General features: G+C 36.9%; 1 protein-coding gene across 1 annotated transcript; it reads left to right on the top strand.

The window, feature by feature from the left end:
- Nucleotides 1-80: 80 nt before the first annotated feature.
- On the top strand, nucleotides 81-725 carry LOC131145856 (uncharacterized). Its single transcript, XM_058095035.1, has one exon. The coding sequence runs from the start codon at nucleotides 81-83 to the stop codon at nucleotides 723-725; it is 645 nt and encodes a 214-aa protein (XP_057951018.1).
- Nucleotides 726-18538: the final 17813 nt, after the last annotated feature.

The raw sequence follows: 18538 nt of genomic DNA, 5'->3' as shown, positions 1-18538 counted from the left end.
GTTCGCCCTTTATTAATCCTGATATTGAAGAACAGAGAATAGCTAAAGAAATGGGCAAAGAGTAGATACCTAGGGCAGAAATGTATCAGGAAAATGAAGTATGGAAAGAACAACTACAAGTTATGCAGGAAGAAAACATGTCTGGCTCGTCGGATGCTTTCAACCCTTGTTTGATGCCGAATTTAATGTTACTTTCAAAGCTCAAAGTTCCAAATTTTGAGAAATTTAGTGGGTCCGAATGTTCGCTAGCTCACTTGGGGGTGTATTTACAAAAGATGGCTGCACATTGTGGCGATGATAATCTGCTTATCCAACATTTCCAAGATAGCTTGACTAGGGAAGCCTTAAGATGGTATCGAATAAAGATTCACACATGGGATGATGTAGCTTGCGCTTTTATCACTCAGTACAACAATGATATAGCTTCAAACAAGTTAACTTTACTGAATATGGGGAAGAAGGCGAGTAGGTACTCTCATGATCAAGATGAAAATATGTCAGCACAGAGTTATCCTCAGGTTGAAAAAGGAAAAGCTGTCTGTTTATTTGATGACTTTTTCAAGGATCCGTGTTTTGACCACCCTATTGAAGGTATCTCTCAGAATTTTGCTGACTTAAGAATTACTGGAAAGGAGGTTAAAGGAGCGGTCAAAATAAAAGATGTGCAATATACAATGCCAGAACAAAGTTCTTTGAAAGGGGTTGAAAAAAAGAAACAAAGGTGAACAAATAACATATCACAAGGGGGTGCACGACAGCACATGGATTCCTTTGGTCCTTCACAAACTTTGGAGCAACGTAACTTACAGATGCCAAGAACACCTCTAATGGAAAAGAAAAGAAAGGAAATTCAGCCTATCTCGATGACCTACGTAGAATTATTTCCATAGATGGTTGAAAGACATTTAGTTGCGCCTACACCGGGAGTATTGATACAACCCCCTTACCCAAGGTGGTACAACCCAAATGCTCGCTATGAATATCACGCTGAAACAATAGGACATTCAATTGAAAAATGCTGGACCTTTAAGCATAAAGTGCAATCATTGAGAGATGTTGGATGGTTAGCCTTTGAGGATAAGCAACCACGAGTTCAGAGGAATCTTCTACCCAATCATGGGGAACGAAATAGTTAGTATGTTGTAAGAGGATTTGGAAATAGAGGTCAGACAAAAGAATATATCAGTTACGGATCCTGGAGTTCTCGTAAGAAGCCTGAATGGATGGATTTACTCTTTGATCGCAGGAGCAAAAGTACACAAGGGGCAAGCTTTTGATTATCTAGTTTATTTCATGTAATGATGTCATTTTAATTCCCTTTCTTCTTGTAGTCCATCGATAGTGTTGTCTCGAACAATTTCCCTTTCATCAATAAAATGAATTATGCATTTCCTCACATCACTTGTTTCATGAGTTTAGTTGCCAAAAATTTGTTTGCTAATGTTTCGTGCAAAGATAAGGAAAATGATAACACCAATATTCATAAGCCATAAAGTGATGTTAATTTTGAAAACCAAACATGGGAGGTGGGAGGAGAGGAAGATGAAACAATTTCCCACACACTATGAATTCAGATGTTGCGAAGAAGTAAAGAATCTTAAAGGAATTTAGTAAAATATTTATGTTGTGCTAAGAATTTCACGTCAATTCGTTATTCATGTTTTGATCGAATGATAGATGGCCATCTTTGGCCGACCAGTATCTCTAAAAAGAACCAAATATTGATTTACCATTTACTAACCCATTTGAGCCTAATTGTTAAACTCATTTTTCTTAAAAGTCAGTTCACTAGAAATTTAACCCGGGTTGGATCTCCTAGCATTTAACAAGTCATATGAGACAACAATAGGCTATCGAAGTGATGACATACCATTTTTCTACTACCCAAAATAAAGTAAAAAAGAAATCCCTTGTAAGCCTTTTTGAGCCCGAAAAATTCAATTCTTGATTAACCCGTTAAAGGATCACACCCTACACTGGGCAGTTTTAAAAAAAATTAGTCCCAAACGGAGTCCAAATCAAAATGGAGTTAAGATTCCTTCATGAAAAGAAAAGCAAAAGGAGCAGTAAAAGCAAAAGATATAGAAAAAAGGAGAGAAAAAGAAAGAAAATAAAGAAAGAAATAAGGGACATACTTCATACGTGATCTTTGGCCAATTTACCCTTGATAAGATCAATAATTTTGAGCCTTATTTAACCATTTTCTTCTTTAACCTATACCCCCAACTTACATCATGGTCCAAATGAAAGTCCTAATCAGATTGGTATATATTGTTGTCTCAAATGATTTGTCAGACTCAATCTTGAGTCTGAACTATGTAATGACCTGATCCTGAAAAGGTACGTAGACAGCTTGTTTAAATTACAAGTTCGATCGATATCTTGCAAAGTGCCTCAACAAACTGGGGCAGAAAATATTATTATGGGATGAAATTTTTGAGCCTTAGTTTCCCTTTTCTTCTAAAGACCTACATCCTTAAGCCCGCATTTTGTCCTGAGTCTTAAAGACCATCTTGAGATCAAAACATGGACTGAACTTGAATAAACTAAAGGCAACAACTAAACATGAGAAATTTCTAGTTATTTCACAGCAGAATGAGACAAAAAGGGGAGAAGTGGCCATCGATAAAGCGGGGGCAGTCGAAGAGAAGATCAGTCATTCAGTCTGGTAAATTAACATCAATGTCATATAACTTTTGAATACTGGTATGAATTTTCCTTGTAATAGCATTGGAACATGGTAAAACATTTATTTTGTGCGAGTGACCTGTTGATTTAACAAGTTGATGTCATTATTGCATAATCATTCCTCATTTCTTATAAAAAAAAAATCTCCTTGTCCTTCAAAGCTTTAAGCTTTAAAGGAGGATGGATAGTCGAAGGGTTTCAGAATCACCAATAGTTTCTATAAATAAGATCCCTGTGGATAAAAAACAGTCTAATTGAGGCAAATGTCATGTCATGTCATGTAACGACCCCCTTTCGGGCGTTGTCACTTTCCTTATGGGCCTTGCGCCCATGGCAACAATGGGTACCTATCAGAGCACTCATTGAGATTAAGGTGTTACGTATCGCCGTCCCTCAATTTAGCAAGCCCCTAGGTGGAGAGTCTTACTTCGCCACAATCATTTATAAGCAAGAGTTCCCGAGGATCGGGGGTAACTACCCCTTTGCTCTGATACCAAACTTTAATGACCTGCTTAGATATCCATATAATAAAAACAGAATAAATAAAATAGTCAATCTGAACCCGTGGGTAGCGGGGACACCTGTCATACACAGTGGAAGGCAGTAGTAAATGTAAATCACATTCATCAACCAGAAATTACATAATACCAGAGTTTACTATATACCCAAAGATACTGTATCCATATACAATCTCCAAAACATCAAAATAAACCTACGATCTTGCAACAAAAATCTCTTGATCCTAGACCAAAACTTACCCTTCTAGCAGGAAAGCTCAACACACTCAGTGGTGGCCCTAACCCGCCGATCTCTCCGGGTTTCCTAAAATAGTTTAAACTTAGGGTGAAACACCTCTTAGTAAGGGTAGATAAATTAAAATCAGCTGTGTGGTAACATGAATATTTAATGTTGTAATACATATAACATACATTTCACATACTATAAAACATAAATCATAATATGATTAGATAAGCATATAATTCCATACTTCCAAGTAATTATACAAATCATGTATTATCTGTTATAATCTATAATACTGAAAACTACCCAGGATGTATAGCTACTTGATGTCATGTATTACCCCCCATGATAGGTTGTGCAACCTGAAGGTGGGACCCATCAATGGCTGGCCGACCACTGCTGAGTCAAAAATGTCTGTAAGTACGATGGGCCCGCCACACCCTGATTCGGACTGTCAGGCGGATGTCTACAACTCTACACTGAAAGCCACATCGACTATCCATCTCCCACCCCCTCGTGGGGTGGTTAGCACTAATCTGAACATAGATATCTATTCTATAAGCTACGGTATCGTGCTCCTGAAACTGAACTAAACTAACATCCGGGTTCTGATAACATATAATACATAAACATATACTATTTATCGTAAATCAAATGATAATATTTTTTGAATCTTACATTAACATAATAATTATGGCCTTGCGCCGAAAAACATGAATAAATGCGGCCTTGCTCCGAATAACATGAATAATTGTGGCCTTGCACCGATCATCAATTACGACCTTGCGACGAACATATCATATATTTTGAAATCATAATTTACAGTGTTTATCATGTTATTCCTGAAAATATTTGTAAACATGTTTTATTTTGTAAATCTAACTTAACATGGTATTATATATAAAATAATATTCACGCCACACGAATTGAATGAAACCATATATTCCGTTCTGAAATCACATTTTTTGTATAATTGTAGTATTTTCCTAAACTTACATTTTCTTAATTATACTCATATATAATCACATGCTTTTTGAAAATTATTCTACTATTAAAAAATAGTAATTTTAATGAAAAATAACTATTTTAATTTATCCCCTTACTTGGCAACTGAAAAGTCTCTCTATAATACTGGTCTTACACCCGTAGGAAACCCTAAGCAGTACCTTGAAAATGATAATTTCCAGAACTAAACTTCAGTATTTATTCAAGTACATCATTTTCTTCAACTATGGAAAGACCAAATTTCGAATAAAAATCTTTACCTCAACTCAGGGATGAATTTTAACTTGCTTCCACCAATGATCCAGTCTAGCAGATTTGGAGAGAACTTCCCCAGGAGCATCGTGGTGGCCTCAGATCATCGATCTGGCGAATGACGGAGCCAAAATCGAAGAGAGAGGAGAGAGAAACTATAGAGGAGAGAGAGAGAGAATGATGTTTTTCCAATTTCTGCGTTTAAACCCAAATTTCACACAATTTATACTAGTAGCTTCGTCGACGAACCACATCACCTCGTTGACGAGGCCAATAGGAAATTCGTCGACGAGCTCTCTCCTTCGTCGATGAAATTCAGAGTTACCCCAAATATTCTCTCAATATCTTCTCATCGACGAAACATACCCTCGTCGACGAGACCTTATGTTATCCTCGTCTTCGAGTCCTTGATTAAATTCCTTAGTTATTACTCCCAAAGTACAATGTCGTCGACGAAGTGTGCTGCCTCCTTCTATTTCTGTTTCCATTTCCCTCCCTCTTTATTATTTAAATATCATTATTCTTCGAGTCATTACATGTCAGGTTTCAGAGATCTTGTTATTTGAGAAGAATTGAGTTTCAGTGGGACCCATTCAAGCGCTTTCTTATAAGATTGGAATATGAAAACAGGGTCAAGATGAACTATAGATCCATTCAACTGGGGTAGATTTTGTGATTTTCACTTGAACCAAGTCAATCACCTCCATGACCGGATGAATCAAGAAAATTGAGCCAAGATCAGTTACAAATCCATTCAAATGTGGCAAAGTTCATGCAGAAATTCAAAAACATGGCCAAGATAAAAGATGAGGTTATTTTTCTCAGGCGCGCTGAGAGAAAAGATTCATGCATTGTCATGCATTACCATACATTTCATGCATTATCATATATTTCATGCATTGCATAAAAGAATAAATGCATACAAATAGCAGCATATCATTGCATTCTAGTATCACAAGTTAGCGATATGTATACATATAGCAACATATCACTGCATTCTGGTATCACATCAAACAACATGCATGCACCCTTGCATTCTAGCATCACAGATAGCAACATTCATGCATCATATAACATCATTCAGTCAAACTCATTTTGTCATGCATTTCTTTTCATCATTGTCCAAGCAACCCTTATTTCACTAATGCTTGAATACTGGGGTAATTGGCTCGAGTTCCTACACCCGGTGCAAGTCACCCTCCGTGAACTATAGCTCGGGTTCCTACACCCGGTGCAAGCCACCTTCTGTTAACTATAGCTTGGGTTCCTACACCTGATGCAAGTCATCCTCCGTGAACCATAGCTCGAGTTCCTATACCCGATGCAAGTTATCCTCTGTGAACTATAGCTCGGATTCTTACAACTGGTGCAAGTCACCCTCCATGAACTATAGCTCGTGTTCCTAGACCCGGTACAAGTCACCCTCTGGAACTATAGCTCGGGTTCCTACACCCAGTGCAAGTCACCCTCCGTGAACTATAGCTCAAGTTCCTACACCTGATGCAAGTCACCCTTCGTAAACTATAACTCGGGTTCCTACACCCGGTGCAAGTCACCCTCCGTGAACCATAGCTCGGGTTCCTACACCCGGTGTAAGTCACCCTCTGTGAACTATAGTTCGAGATCCTACACCCGGTGCAAGTCACCTTCCGTGAACCATAGCTCGGGTTCCTACACTTGGTGCAAGTCACCCTCTATGAACCATAGCTGGGGTTCCTACACCCGGTGCAAGTACCCTTCCGTGAACTATAGCTCCGGTTCCTACACCCGATGCAAGTCACTTTCCATGAAAAATAGCTTAGGTTCCTACACCTTGTGCCAGTCCCCCTCCATGAACTATTGTAATGACCTGCTTAATTTCCATGTTTTTTTTTTATATTATGACATTTAACATGCTCTAGTACCATACCATTAACCTAAGTAGCGAGAAGCAGAAATACATAAACATAACCATATGTAAATACATACAATACCAGAGTGCTAGAATGTATCCCCAAAATATACATATATATCTGTTTCCCCAAAATACCCTCAACTAGTTAGGGTTATACAAAAATACTCCCACAATACTCACTTCACTGTTAGGGCAATATTGAAGCCCCTCTATCTGCGAGCCTGGCCTGCTCGCCTACTTGGATCACCTGAAAAATGATTCAACACTGGGATGAGCCAACGCTCAGTAAGATGAAATATGCTATTACTAGTGTGTGGCAAATGAGTTCAATATTATGAAAATCTGTTTCTATATAATCATGTATAACTGGATATGTAAATACAGTACAAGTAAAAAAATCCACCACCATATCCATGTTGCTTAACATAACAGTATTGTAGGTTACTATTCAAAATACTTCTAATGTACATAAGTATACTCTCTGTCTATGGAAATCCGTATATACATAATAATAACTGAAATCTTCCCTGTGGATAACTGTGTGTCATGATCTAACCCCTCATGACAGGGTTGTGCGGCCCGTAGGCGGGATCTACACTGGCTGACCGACCAGGGTAAATCACTATACTCCCTCGGTCTGATCTGCCCTCCTCAACCCATATTTGATGGGGAGCCTGTCCACGTCTAGGGCACTATACGATCGACCTACTACCACGTATTATCTAAATAGGTAGTTGCACTCATAACTGAAATATCTGTAGCTACGGTATCGTGCTCTATAACTGTATGGTCCAACAGGGTCTGATACTATATAATACATCGATATATATACAACTATCTCATTTACCATGATTTTGAAATAGTTGTATTAACCATGACAATGAAATAAACTGTAATGAACTGTAATTATATCTTTGAACTGAACCGTAATCTGTACGTCATGGTATTGAGAACTGTAGAATCATAATACTGAAAACTATATAATCATGGCTCTAAAATTCATATAATCATGGTACTGAAAACTGTAAAACATACTTTCGTACTATTTTCATATTCTCAAGCCACACAATACTTTAATACATAATATTCATAATTTAATAAATTGTATAATATTTTAAAATTTCCTAGCATAGCATATTTCCCCTACCTTACTACTGGAAAGCCCTTATGGTATATTGGCCTAACACCCGCAACGCCTCCGACACAACACCCTGAAAACAGCATTTGTCAGAATAGAACATCAATATTTCTTTGCCTATATCATTTTCTAAAACTGTCAAAAGACTAAAAACTGACTAAAAGGCCTTACCCTGAATTTGGGATGAAATCCAACTCGATCCCACCGACAATCCACCCCAGCAAACTTGAAGAGAACTTCGCCAGGAACGTCGTGGTGGCTTCAAATCGTCAATCTGGCAACTGGCGAGGCCGAAATCGAAGATAGTACTGGGAGGGGCCGTAGGAGAGAGAAAGGGGAAGTATTTTGCGCTGAAATGTGATAAAAATCCGAGTTTTTCACCCTCTGTGAACTATAGCTCAGGTTCCTACACCCGATGCAAGTCACCCTCTGTAAACTATAACTCGGGTTCCTACACCCAGTGCAAGTCTTCCTCCATGAACTATAGCTCAGATTCCTACACCCGGTGCAAGTCACTCTTCGTGAACTATAGCTCGGGTTCCTACACCTGTGACAAGCTATCCTTATGTGCTCTTAAACCTAGTACAAATCAGTTGTCACGGATCATTTTTGTCTCTTTTGTTATATTTGGCCAGTCCAAAATCCGTGTCTTTTATCTTTGCATGCTTGTTGCTGCAACAACGTAGGAGAGTCCCTACCATTGAAGTAACAAAGTCTACAAAGAGAGGCAGCTGTAGATACCTCATTTTTACCCAGGCCCAATATAACAAAAACTATTATTATTATTATTATTATTTTTAAATATTATTGTTATTATTACTTTACTATTATTATCATTATCATCATTATTATTATTATTATTATTATTATTATCATTATTATTATTATTTAGTATAATAAGTAAAAAAGATAAAAAAAGAAGAAGATAAGAAAGTAGGGGCACGGAAACCCTAGCTCCTCTACTCCCCCTCATTCCTCTATAAAAAAAGAAGGGGCACCATACACGCAGACACAACCGGGGCGAAGGCAGCCCTAAAAAAAAAGAAGACTCTTTTCGGCTCTCTCTCTCTCAAACCTGCACAGCTCCCTCCTCCCTCTCTCCCATTCACTCATGCAGCCATCAGCCCCTACCTCCCTCCCTCCCATTCACTCACGCAGCCGCCTCCCTCAGGACCATTCAAAGAAACCAGCCTCCTCACCATCACTGATCATTCGTCACTCGCAACCTTCACCATCCAGACCCTCACTGCACAGATCACGGCCACCCCCTACAACTTCGGCCTACTCTTTCCAACCACCATACTCTGCAAACCCATGACTTCACACAACCTCACTCCACTCCATGCTCCCATCAGCTCCGGCAGTAGCAGCGATCATCAACTCCAGCTGCAGTAGTCCCCTCCAGGTTCCTTTACTCTCGCTACTCCCCACTCGCCGTCGCCGCTACAACACAGCCACCAGCTACCCATACCAAACTGAACCGGCCATGAGCAGCAGAATCACGCCCCTCTCTTATGACACCCAGCAGCTTTGGTCACGAACTCTCATCTCCATGACCCGCACATAGCCACCGGCAAGAGAAGCACACCCGTAGACACGGTCAGCCACAGGCCCACTCGTCTCTACCGCAGGCCAGCCAGTGCCCAGCTCCGGTGTCACTCCTAGCAGCATCACCATGTGCTTCCTCCTTCCCCCTCAGCCGACAACCGCAAGCTCTCTCTCTCATCGTCATCGTGCCCATTGCCACCTCGCCATCATCCTCGCAGCAGTCACTTTCCCTCGCCGTTCACCGTTGTGCCCATCTCCCTTTCCGTCTTTGTCTTAGTTGTTGGAGCTTCGGCGACCTAGCTCCGTCAGCACACGGTGAGTTCCTTGGTAAACTCCTCTTGCATGCGAACACACACACACACGTGCACGTGTACTTCTTTTCTATTTCTTTTCTTGTTTTGATTTGTTTTAACATTTAAAGCTTAAGACTTCATTGTGTATGTGTGTATATTAATATATCATTTATTGTGGTATTTAGTTAATATTCATTTCTAGGCTTTTATCGTATATATGTTAAAATTTTAACCTTTTTATTATAGGTTGCATTTTATCGTTGTGATGGATGTTTAGATTTTTTGTAGTATACTAATTGGTTTGTTTTCGTTATTGTAGGATTTTTTTTTTTATTGCGGAGGTAAGAATTATATCGTTTATTATTTAAATATGATAATGTGTATTATTGTATTTTTGTGTACTTGTAGGGTCTTCATCGTTGATGTATGTCCAGTTTTAATTACTTAGGGTTTTCTTTATTGTATGTGTTATGTTTAATGTATGAATACTCATATTAGTATTTTAAGATATTTAGTATTAGTTTTCTAGTATTTTATCATGCTTACATATAAAGGTGTCAATCATTATGGCAAGTTTAGCATCTTGGTATGCATTTAGTATTTTGCTATTATATTTAGTATGATAGTATATAGAATATTATGGTATAATTATTATGCTTGTATTTAGTTTTACTCATTAAGCCATTTTTTATATATATGGTATTACTTTTTATAATATCATTAGTATTTTGATATATATTATATTATGGTATTTTATTACTTATTTTGACATTTGCAATATTTTAGTAGATATGTGTTATTATTATTATTATTATTATTATTATTATTATTATTATTATTATTATTATTATTATTATTATTATTATTATTATTATATGTATTGTGGCAGTTTAATATCTGAACTAATTATCCTATTAACATATATTAAAACCTCCCATATTAGTATTTTTTTATAAAAACTTTCTATACAATTTCAAAATTTGGGAGTGTATTTTCTTAAATATTTTCTTGATTTTTATCCCTATGATTGCAATAAAAGGGTACAAGCTTTTGAAACTTCACGTACCTCGGTTCAGAGGGAATATATATATATATTTTGGGTATTTCAAAAATTCACTAAAAATGAGTAATTTTAAAGACTTTTTAAATTTACTTAGTGATAGTTTCATAATTAATTAGGTACCGTTCGTAAGAATGGGCGCGTAGGGGGTGCTCGTACCTTTCCCTCGCGTAATCGAACTCCCGATCCCAACTTTGGTAACGCAGACCAATCTACCCTTTACTGGTAGTAATTAAGTGTTCTAACCATACTAAAAGGTTAGTGGCGACTCTATTTCTATGTTTTTTTTGAAAATTTAAACCACATTTTTTATTTCGCCACCCCGGGGCACACACGCTCCGGGACGTCGCGACAATGAGTGAAATGGAAATTCTGTGTTGAATTATGTTATATGTATGAGATACAAGTTATACAAGGAATGTAATGAAAATAAAAATGTTATATGGATTATACTGCATATGATTGTTAATGCAATCATGTAAATGATGAACAGTTGAAAGGAGTTGTAGACTAACCGATGACAGCTAAAAGGACCCGTAGTAGCATATTTAGTGCATATTTATGTGGAATAGCAGTTGTAGTACGAATGTATGAAATGAAATGAAATGAAATGAAAGAATGAAATGAAATGGAAATGAAATGTGAAATGTGAACAATGTAAAATGGGAAAGAGCCACGTAAAGTGAAATGCTACGAAATGTCAAAGTTAAGAACATGAACAGATGAGAAATGTAGGATAAATGATAGATAGAATAATGTATTATAGTAGTATCAGTATATATGCTAGTATAGCATAATACGTGTTATGGGTGGGGCAAACTCTTCGCCCGAGGGTTTGATGAGAAAGGTGAGTGTCTTAGTAGGTATCAGATGTAGTAGTAGGCTGAATAACGTATTAGGGCAAAGGGAAATTACTTGTTTGGGTGGGTAAATTTCCTTATTCTTGGGATCCTTTACTGGTAAATCTTTGCATGAACTGTGTGAGTACGAGATTACTTTTTCACCTGAGAACTTGCTGAGTAAGGTAAGTGCCCTGATATGTTTCAGTTGTGGCCATTGGTTGCCTAAAGCATCAGAGCAGAGGGGTGCTACTTGTATGAACTGGTAATCACCCCAATCCTTAGGTATTCTCGTCGGTAAAATGCCTTGCATGTGTTTGATCAGGTTCAGAAAATGATTTTAGAAATTATGATGATGATTTGCAAATGATGAATATATATATATATATACATATGTTATATACAAACCTCATGTTAGTCACACACTAATTTAATATATTGTTTCTTCCCTTATTGAGATGTGTCTCACCTGAATAAAAATTTATCTTTTTCAGGACTTCCATGTGATCGAGCTTGGAGAGCTTGGGATTATTATAACATTTTTGGGTTATAAAAGGAAGAAAAGTATAAACTTGATGATATTTTTGGGATGTATAAATTTATGTTTTATGTTTTATGTTTTAAGTCTTCTGAGTTGTGAATACTAGAAGTTGTGGATATTGTTTTTAGAGATATGTATATATGTGGACACAGGTGGAGAAATGGTTTATTTTGGAATGTAGATAGATATAAAAAACTCAGGTATTATATTGATTAAGGTTTGTAGTTATGTTTTGCGCTGCATAATTGTAAATGGAATAATAGGTACAGAAAAATGGATTATGTGGCACTTGGTCCCACTAGGTGGGTTTAAGGTGCCACGAAGTACGGTTATTCAGGTATAACGCACCAGATCGGATTTTCAGGTTCAGGGCATTACAATTTTCCTTCGGTAATGGATGTAGAGACTCATGTACACATAGGGTTTGTATAAATACATTGTAACCCTAATGTAAGCTTGAACAATCTTATAGTGAAAAATCGACTATTGCTCTCGTGGACATAAGCACATTGCCGAACCACGTAAATCTTGTGTCTTTTGTCTTTTTTTTTTTTCAATTACAGTGTGTGTGTGATTGTGATTCGTGCTTTCTTGATCCATATATTCATCATTGATTATTTTGCATCAATTGTTCTGAATTAGTTTGAGTTATGCATGGTTCCGCTGCGTGTTCAATTCCGATGATTGGTGTTAGAACACCGATTGTCCCAACAATTGGTATCAGAGCTATTGGTTCACAATGGCTGGGATCTCTTCGGCAAAGTTCGATGTTGGTAAGTTTGATGGAATGGGAAATTTTGGGCTTTGGCAGAGGAGGGTAAAGGATGTGTTGGTGCAACAAGGTATGGTGAAGGCACCTCATAGAAAGAAGTTGGACGACATGGATGACGCAAGTTGGAAGGAGTTGGAAGCCAAAGTTGTGGATACTATCAGATTGTTTCTGGCCAGTGATGTGATGTATTAGGTCATGGACGAGGAATCGCTTGCGGTAGTTTAGTTGAAACTAGAGAGTCGGTATATGTCCAAGTCTTTATCGAACAAGTTCTATCTTAAGAAATGACATTATGGGCTTAAGATGGTAGAGGGTTCAAATCTAAATCAACACATCAACGTATTCAATCAGATTATCAGCGATCGGAAATGGGTTGATGTAAAGTTCGAGGATGAAGACAAAGCATTGATGTTGTTGAATTCCTTACTTGCATCTCCTACGTATAAGAATTTGGTTACGATGCTGACTTGGGGGAAAGAAACCCTAGAGTTAGAGGACATCACGAGTACATTACTAGGGTTCCATCAAAGGAAGAAGGCCAACGAAGAGGGTTCATATGATGAAGGGCTCATGGTGAAGGGTAATCAGGATCATGGGAAAGGCAAGTCTTGGAGTGGATCGAGTGGTAATAAAACTCAGTCCAAAAGAAGAAAGGACTTTCGGTGTTTTAAGTGTAGGAACTTAGGGCACATAAAATCGGAATATCCGAAGTAGGATAAGGGAAAGGGAAAAGCTTAAGAGGGTTCATCAAAATCAGCTAATGTAGTGGAAGAAGAAGACTCAGGGAGTAGCGATTATGAGATACTTTCTGCTTCATCAGGTTTAGCACGCCTCACGGGTTCATGGATCCTAGACTCAGGATGTTCTTTTCACACCACTCCCAATAAATCCTGGCTCACCACTTTGATATTGGTGAGTCCTAGTTCCGTTATGATGGGAAACGGTGCGGTTTGCAAAGTTGTTGGAATGGGGGATATTAATATCAAAATGTATGATGGTGTGGTAAGAATGTTGTGTGGATTGTAACTGGTATAGTTACAAGTCTGAAAGTGGGACGATGATGGTATGTGATGGCGTATTGATGGTGATGAAGTGATAGGAGATAACAGAGAATCTCTATGTACAGGGTAACATAGTTGTAAGTGAGCTTCAGATGAGAGTTATGAGTCGGCTAATACCGTTTTTTATAACATAACCACACACAAAACAGTTGGTATTCTTAACTACAGTGTTGTGGATGTTTGGGGACCAATAAAGGTAGCATCACGAGTTGGATATGGGTACTTCGTGAGATTATCACGAAAGGTCTGGAGGTATCTCATGCGGCACAAGTTGGAGTTGTTTGCTAGGTGTAACTTGTGGCTGAGGTGGAGTACCAAACTGGGAGAGAGTCCCTCATGTCAGATATTGGAGCTGAGTACGCTAGTGCTTTGTGTTTGATTAGGTTTAGAAAATGATTTTAGAATTATGTTAATGGTTTTGAAAATGATATTAAAATATTGATTAAAATCTATTGTTGACCACACGTTGTTTTAATATATATTGTTTCTTCCCTTACTGAGATGTGTCTCACCCAAATACGAATTTATCTTTTTCAGGACCACCATGAGATCAAGCTTAGAGAGCTTAAGTTGGATATAACATTTTTGGGGTTCTAGATAAAGGAAAAGGTATAAATATTTTTTATGATGCTTGGGATGTAAATAGGTTATGTTTTATGTTTTATGTTTTAAAGTCTTCTGAGGTATGGATGGTCATGGAACATACTGGTGTTTGTGAATACTGATTGTTTTTAGAGATATATATACATATGAGAATATAGGTGATGAATGGTTATTATGGATTATGGATAGAAATATTAAACTCTAGTATTATTTTTATAATTGAAGGTCATAGTTATGTTTTCCATTGTGTACATGGTATTTATTATTGATTTTCAGGATTTGATTAGGTATAACGCACCGGAAGACTTTGGAAACCTAAGGTTGGAAACCTTAAGGAAGCTCAAGTGGACCAAAATGATTCAAAGCATTTGGAAACCTAAAGTTGACTCAAGCTCAAAGTCTAAGAGGACTCAAAGCAAAGACTCACATGAAGACTTCAAAGCTTAGAGTATTTAAGGCTTTAGGATGAAACAATGTAAGTACTTCATTCCAAATATCATGTGGAAATGTTTTGAAGCTCTTCAGGGTTTGTCTTGGACTTAGAGACCTTGTTTTAAAACCCTGGAAATTTTTTTTATAAAGTAACAAAGCAAGAGAGCAAAGTGTTTTTGAAAAATAACTTGAAAAATTGAAATTTTGTCTATTCAAACGTCTGAAGCGTAACCTCAGGCGCCTGAAGAATTTCCTCAGGCAACTGAAGAATAAGTTTAGGTGCCTGAAGATTTTCCTGAAGAATTTCCGAAGAGGCAATGTAACCTCAAGTGACTGACCCTTGTCACCTCAGGCGCCTGACCTTATTTTCAGTTCAAAAATTTCAGTTTTAAAGAACTTCAAGCAACCGACCCTGTGACTTCAGGCGCCTGAACACTGTTAACGACTATAATTTTTAAAATTCAAAATTAAGTTTCTTGTGCCCCAAATTTTGTAAAAACTTGGGAAATACTCCAAGTAAACTTGGGCAACATGAATTAACCTTTTAAAGCATATAAATACATGTTTTCAAAGATCTAATAAACATCAAACAATTGAAAATATCTTTAAAAGTTGAAAGCTCTCTTCTTCTCTTAAAGCTCTCTATTGCTTACTCTTGCAAACTGAGAATTACTGAAATTTTGAAGTGCTGATCATTCTTCTTTGAGCTTTACAATCTGAAATACTGATTTCCATCTAGAGAAGTATTCCGGTGATATTGTTCTTGAGCTTCAACTCTATTTCAATTGGTATTTTTTATTGAAGTATATAGCACTTTCAGTTGTACTAACCAGCTCTATTTGAGAGCATTCTTTGTACAAAAGAATTTGTTTTCTTGTTTCTTGTTTCTTTGACGATTCAAGTATTTGGATCGTTGTAACCTAGTGTGGGGTATCGATGAAGTGTTGTGGCTCGTCAACAAGGCCACGTGGACGACCACCTATATATAGCTGAAAATTCATTTTCAACGAGAAAAATTCGTACAATTTCTTTCTCTTTCTCAAGAAAATGAATCCTCTACCTTCTCTCTTGATTTTTGGCTCCTTTTCTCACCGGTTCGATGATCAAAAGCTACCACAATGATCCTGAGGAGATTCTCTATAACCTAACCGGAGCAGAATGTTGATTTGAGAAGTTCGGGCACCATCCCAAAATCAGGGTAAGAAGATTATTTGGATATTTTTAGTATTACCAGGTTTGTTTAAGCTTAGATTTGGTGTTGTATGAGAATATACTAGTGTTTTATGAAGTAAAATTAGGGTGTTATATTTTCACGGTTGGGGTGTTTTTGGGACCCTGCAAGCATGGGTTAAGAACCCCAGCAGATATTTTTCTAGGAACCTAGGTAAATTAGATTTTAGGAAATCATGATAAGTATATTCAGGAGATGTGAGTAGGATGATTTTCTAAGGAATTTGTATATATGTAATTATAGGATTCAGGGGTTGGTATGCCGAGGGCGTGAGGGTTGACTTGGAGGCAAGCCTCCCAGTCAGATAGGTAAGGGAAATATGCTATGTTAGGAATTTTAGAATATTTATTAATAAATTATATGTTTTTCTAGATTATTATTCAGTCCAGAAATTATTTGTATATCAGAAAATACAGTTATTAGTATATGAGATATTTATTTATGTAGTTGTGTGGCATGAGACAGTATTAGATTAGTATATGAATTATACAATTTTCAGACTACTATGATTTATAGTACGCATGCAAAAATATGTTTTATCGGATTTTATAGAATTATGAATTACAATGTATACACAGACAGATATTTTATAGCATGTACAGATTACCACGATTTCCAAAATATTAAAGCCATAACACTATGATATACAATTTATGCAGTTCAGATATTACAGATCAGTTATTACAATTTATAAAGTTCAGATATTACAAAATAGTTAATACTGTATTTTTAGAATAGTTTTCGGTGTTATGGTTATTTTGGAATCATGATGAAACGGTAATATATAAATATATATAGAAAATAGTATATACAATATCAAACCTTGATAAATCAATTTGTGTTCAGTCAGCAGAGCACGATACCGTTGCTATTATAGATCATAGTGCAACCACACATCTTAGATAGTGTGTGGAAGGTTTCCGTCAACCATGCCAGGAGGGATTGCAGGCTTTCCAAAAGTCTGGGTTGAGGTGGCCGGTTTGACAAGGTAGATACTAGTATCGTGCCTAGGAGAGGTTGTAGATTGGCCGGGCTGAGGATTGGTAGGGTTACAGTTGACTTACCTTGTAGGCCAGCTAGAGTTAAGTCCCGCCTACGGGCTGCACAACCCTGTCATGAGGGATTAAATCATGACATACAGTTTTCCAGGGTATTTTCATAGTTATGTATATGTATACAGATTTACAGAATATCAATAGACATATTACAATACTAGAAGTATGAATAAGTAGAAACTCAGATATTACAGATGTATTTTAAACCACAATAGATATGGAATGTACTGTATATTGTATTATCAGCTTTCATTGTTTTAGTTACTTATCAATATAGTATTTATGTAGCTCTGTTTCCACACACTAGTAATAGCATATTTCCTCCTACTGAGTGTTGTCTCACCCCAGTGATTTAATATTTTTTAGGTGATTCAGTTAGGTAAGAGGATCAGGCTAGAAGATAGAGAGGGTGATTATAGAGAGGGTGATTACACTACCCTGTTTGTAGGGTAAGTGTATACAGGAGATTGTATTTTTGAGTAGATGATACTGGGGTGATGTGTATATATGTATTTATGGTTTGGGAAGAATTACTGAATTTTGGTATTGTAAATGTGGATGTACAGTTTATGTGTTTCGCTGCGTAGGTGCATACATGATCAGGGATTCCTCAGTGCTCACTTGGGGCCTAAGATATTATAGTAGATAATACAAGGGTATCAGAGTAATTTTAATTTTAATTATTATCTATAAAAAAATTGGTATAGAATTTCGGGTTGTTACAGAATGAACATGACAACTTAATAAAAGCATATATGATGACATGAGCACTTTTTGATTGTGACTTATTTTTTGAACTTATACTTGAATTCATCATTTTTCATACTTGTTAAAAAGGCATGCTTATTGTATGGGGGAGCCTTTTTCAAATGATCTCTCATCTTTGCTCCTTATTTGTCATCATCAAAAAATGGGGGGGGGGGGGTGTTGACTTTTGAGTCCAATCCTGTTTTGATAATGACAAAACACAATTATCTCATCTGTGCATTGAGCCTTTTTAGCAGGATCATTATTTAGCACGCACGGATGATACGAATGCTATTGAATCCATGAGAAACTTGAACCGCATATGACTTGACATATTCCATGAAATTAAAAGAGCAAAAGGATGAAGATGCCTCAGATTTTTGGTTGTAATGTGTGTTTAGTCCCACTTGTATTTACATATTTCATAAGATATAATTGGGAGCTCAAATATGACCTTAGATTGACCATAGGACCTCCAAGTAACATGAAAAACCTTTTTCATAAAGTTCCTAACTTATACAAATGTTTTAAAATGGTTTTGAAGTTAAAAGAAGGTAAAAACTAATTTTTGCAAAGGGGTTAGTCAACCGGCAAGTCAACCAAACAGTAAAGATAAGTAATTTTCTTGATCAATTAGT

The sequence above is a fragment of the Malania oleifera genome, chromosome 13, assembly GCF_029873635.1.
Source record: "Malania oleifera isolate guangnan ecotype guangnan chromosome 13, ASM2987363v1, whole genome shotgun sequence".
Classification (NCBI taxonomy): Eukaryota; Viridiplantae; Streptophyta; class Magnoliopsida; order Santalales; family Ximeniaceae; genus Malania; species Malania oleifera.
This window is presented reverse-complemented; position numbering and strand designations above follow the sequence as displayed.

Excerpts from the sequence above, each read along its gene's own strand:
- LOC131145856 (XM_058095035.1), top strand. The coding sequence starts at position 81 with ATGTATCAGGAAAATGAAGTATGGAAAGAACAACTACAAGTTATGCAG.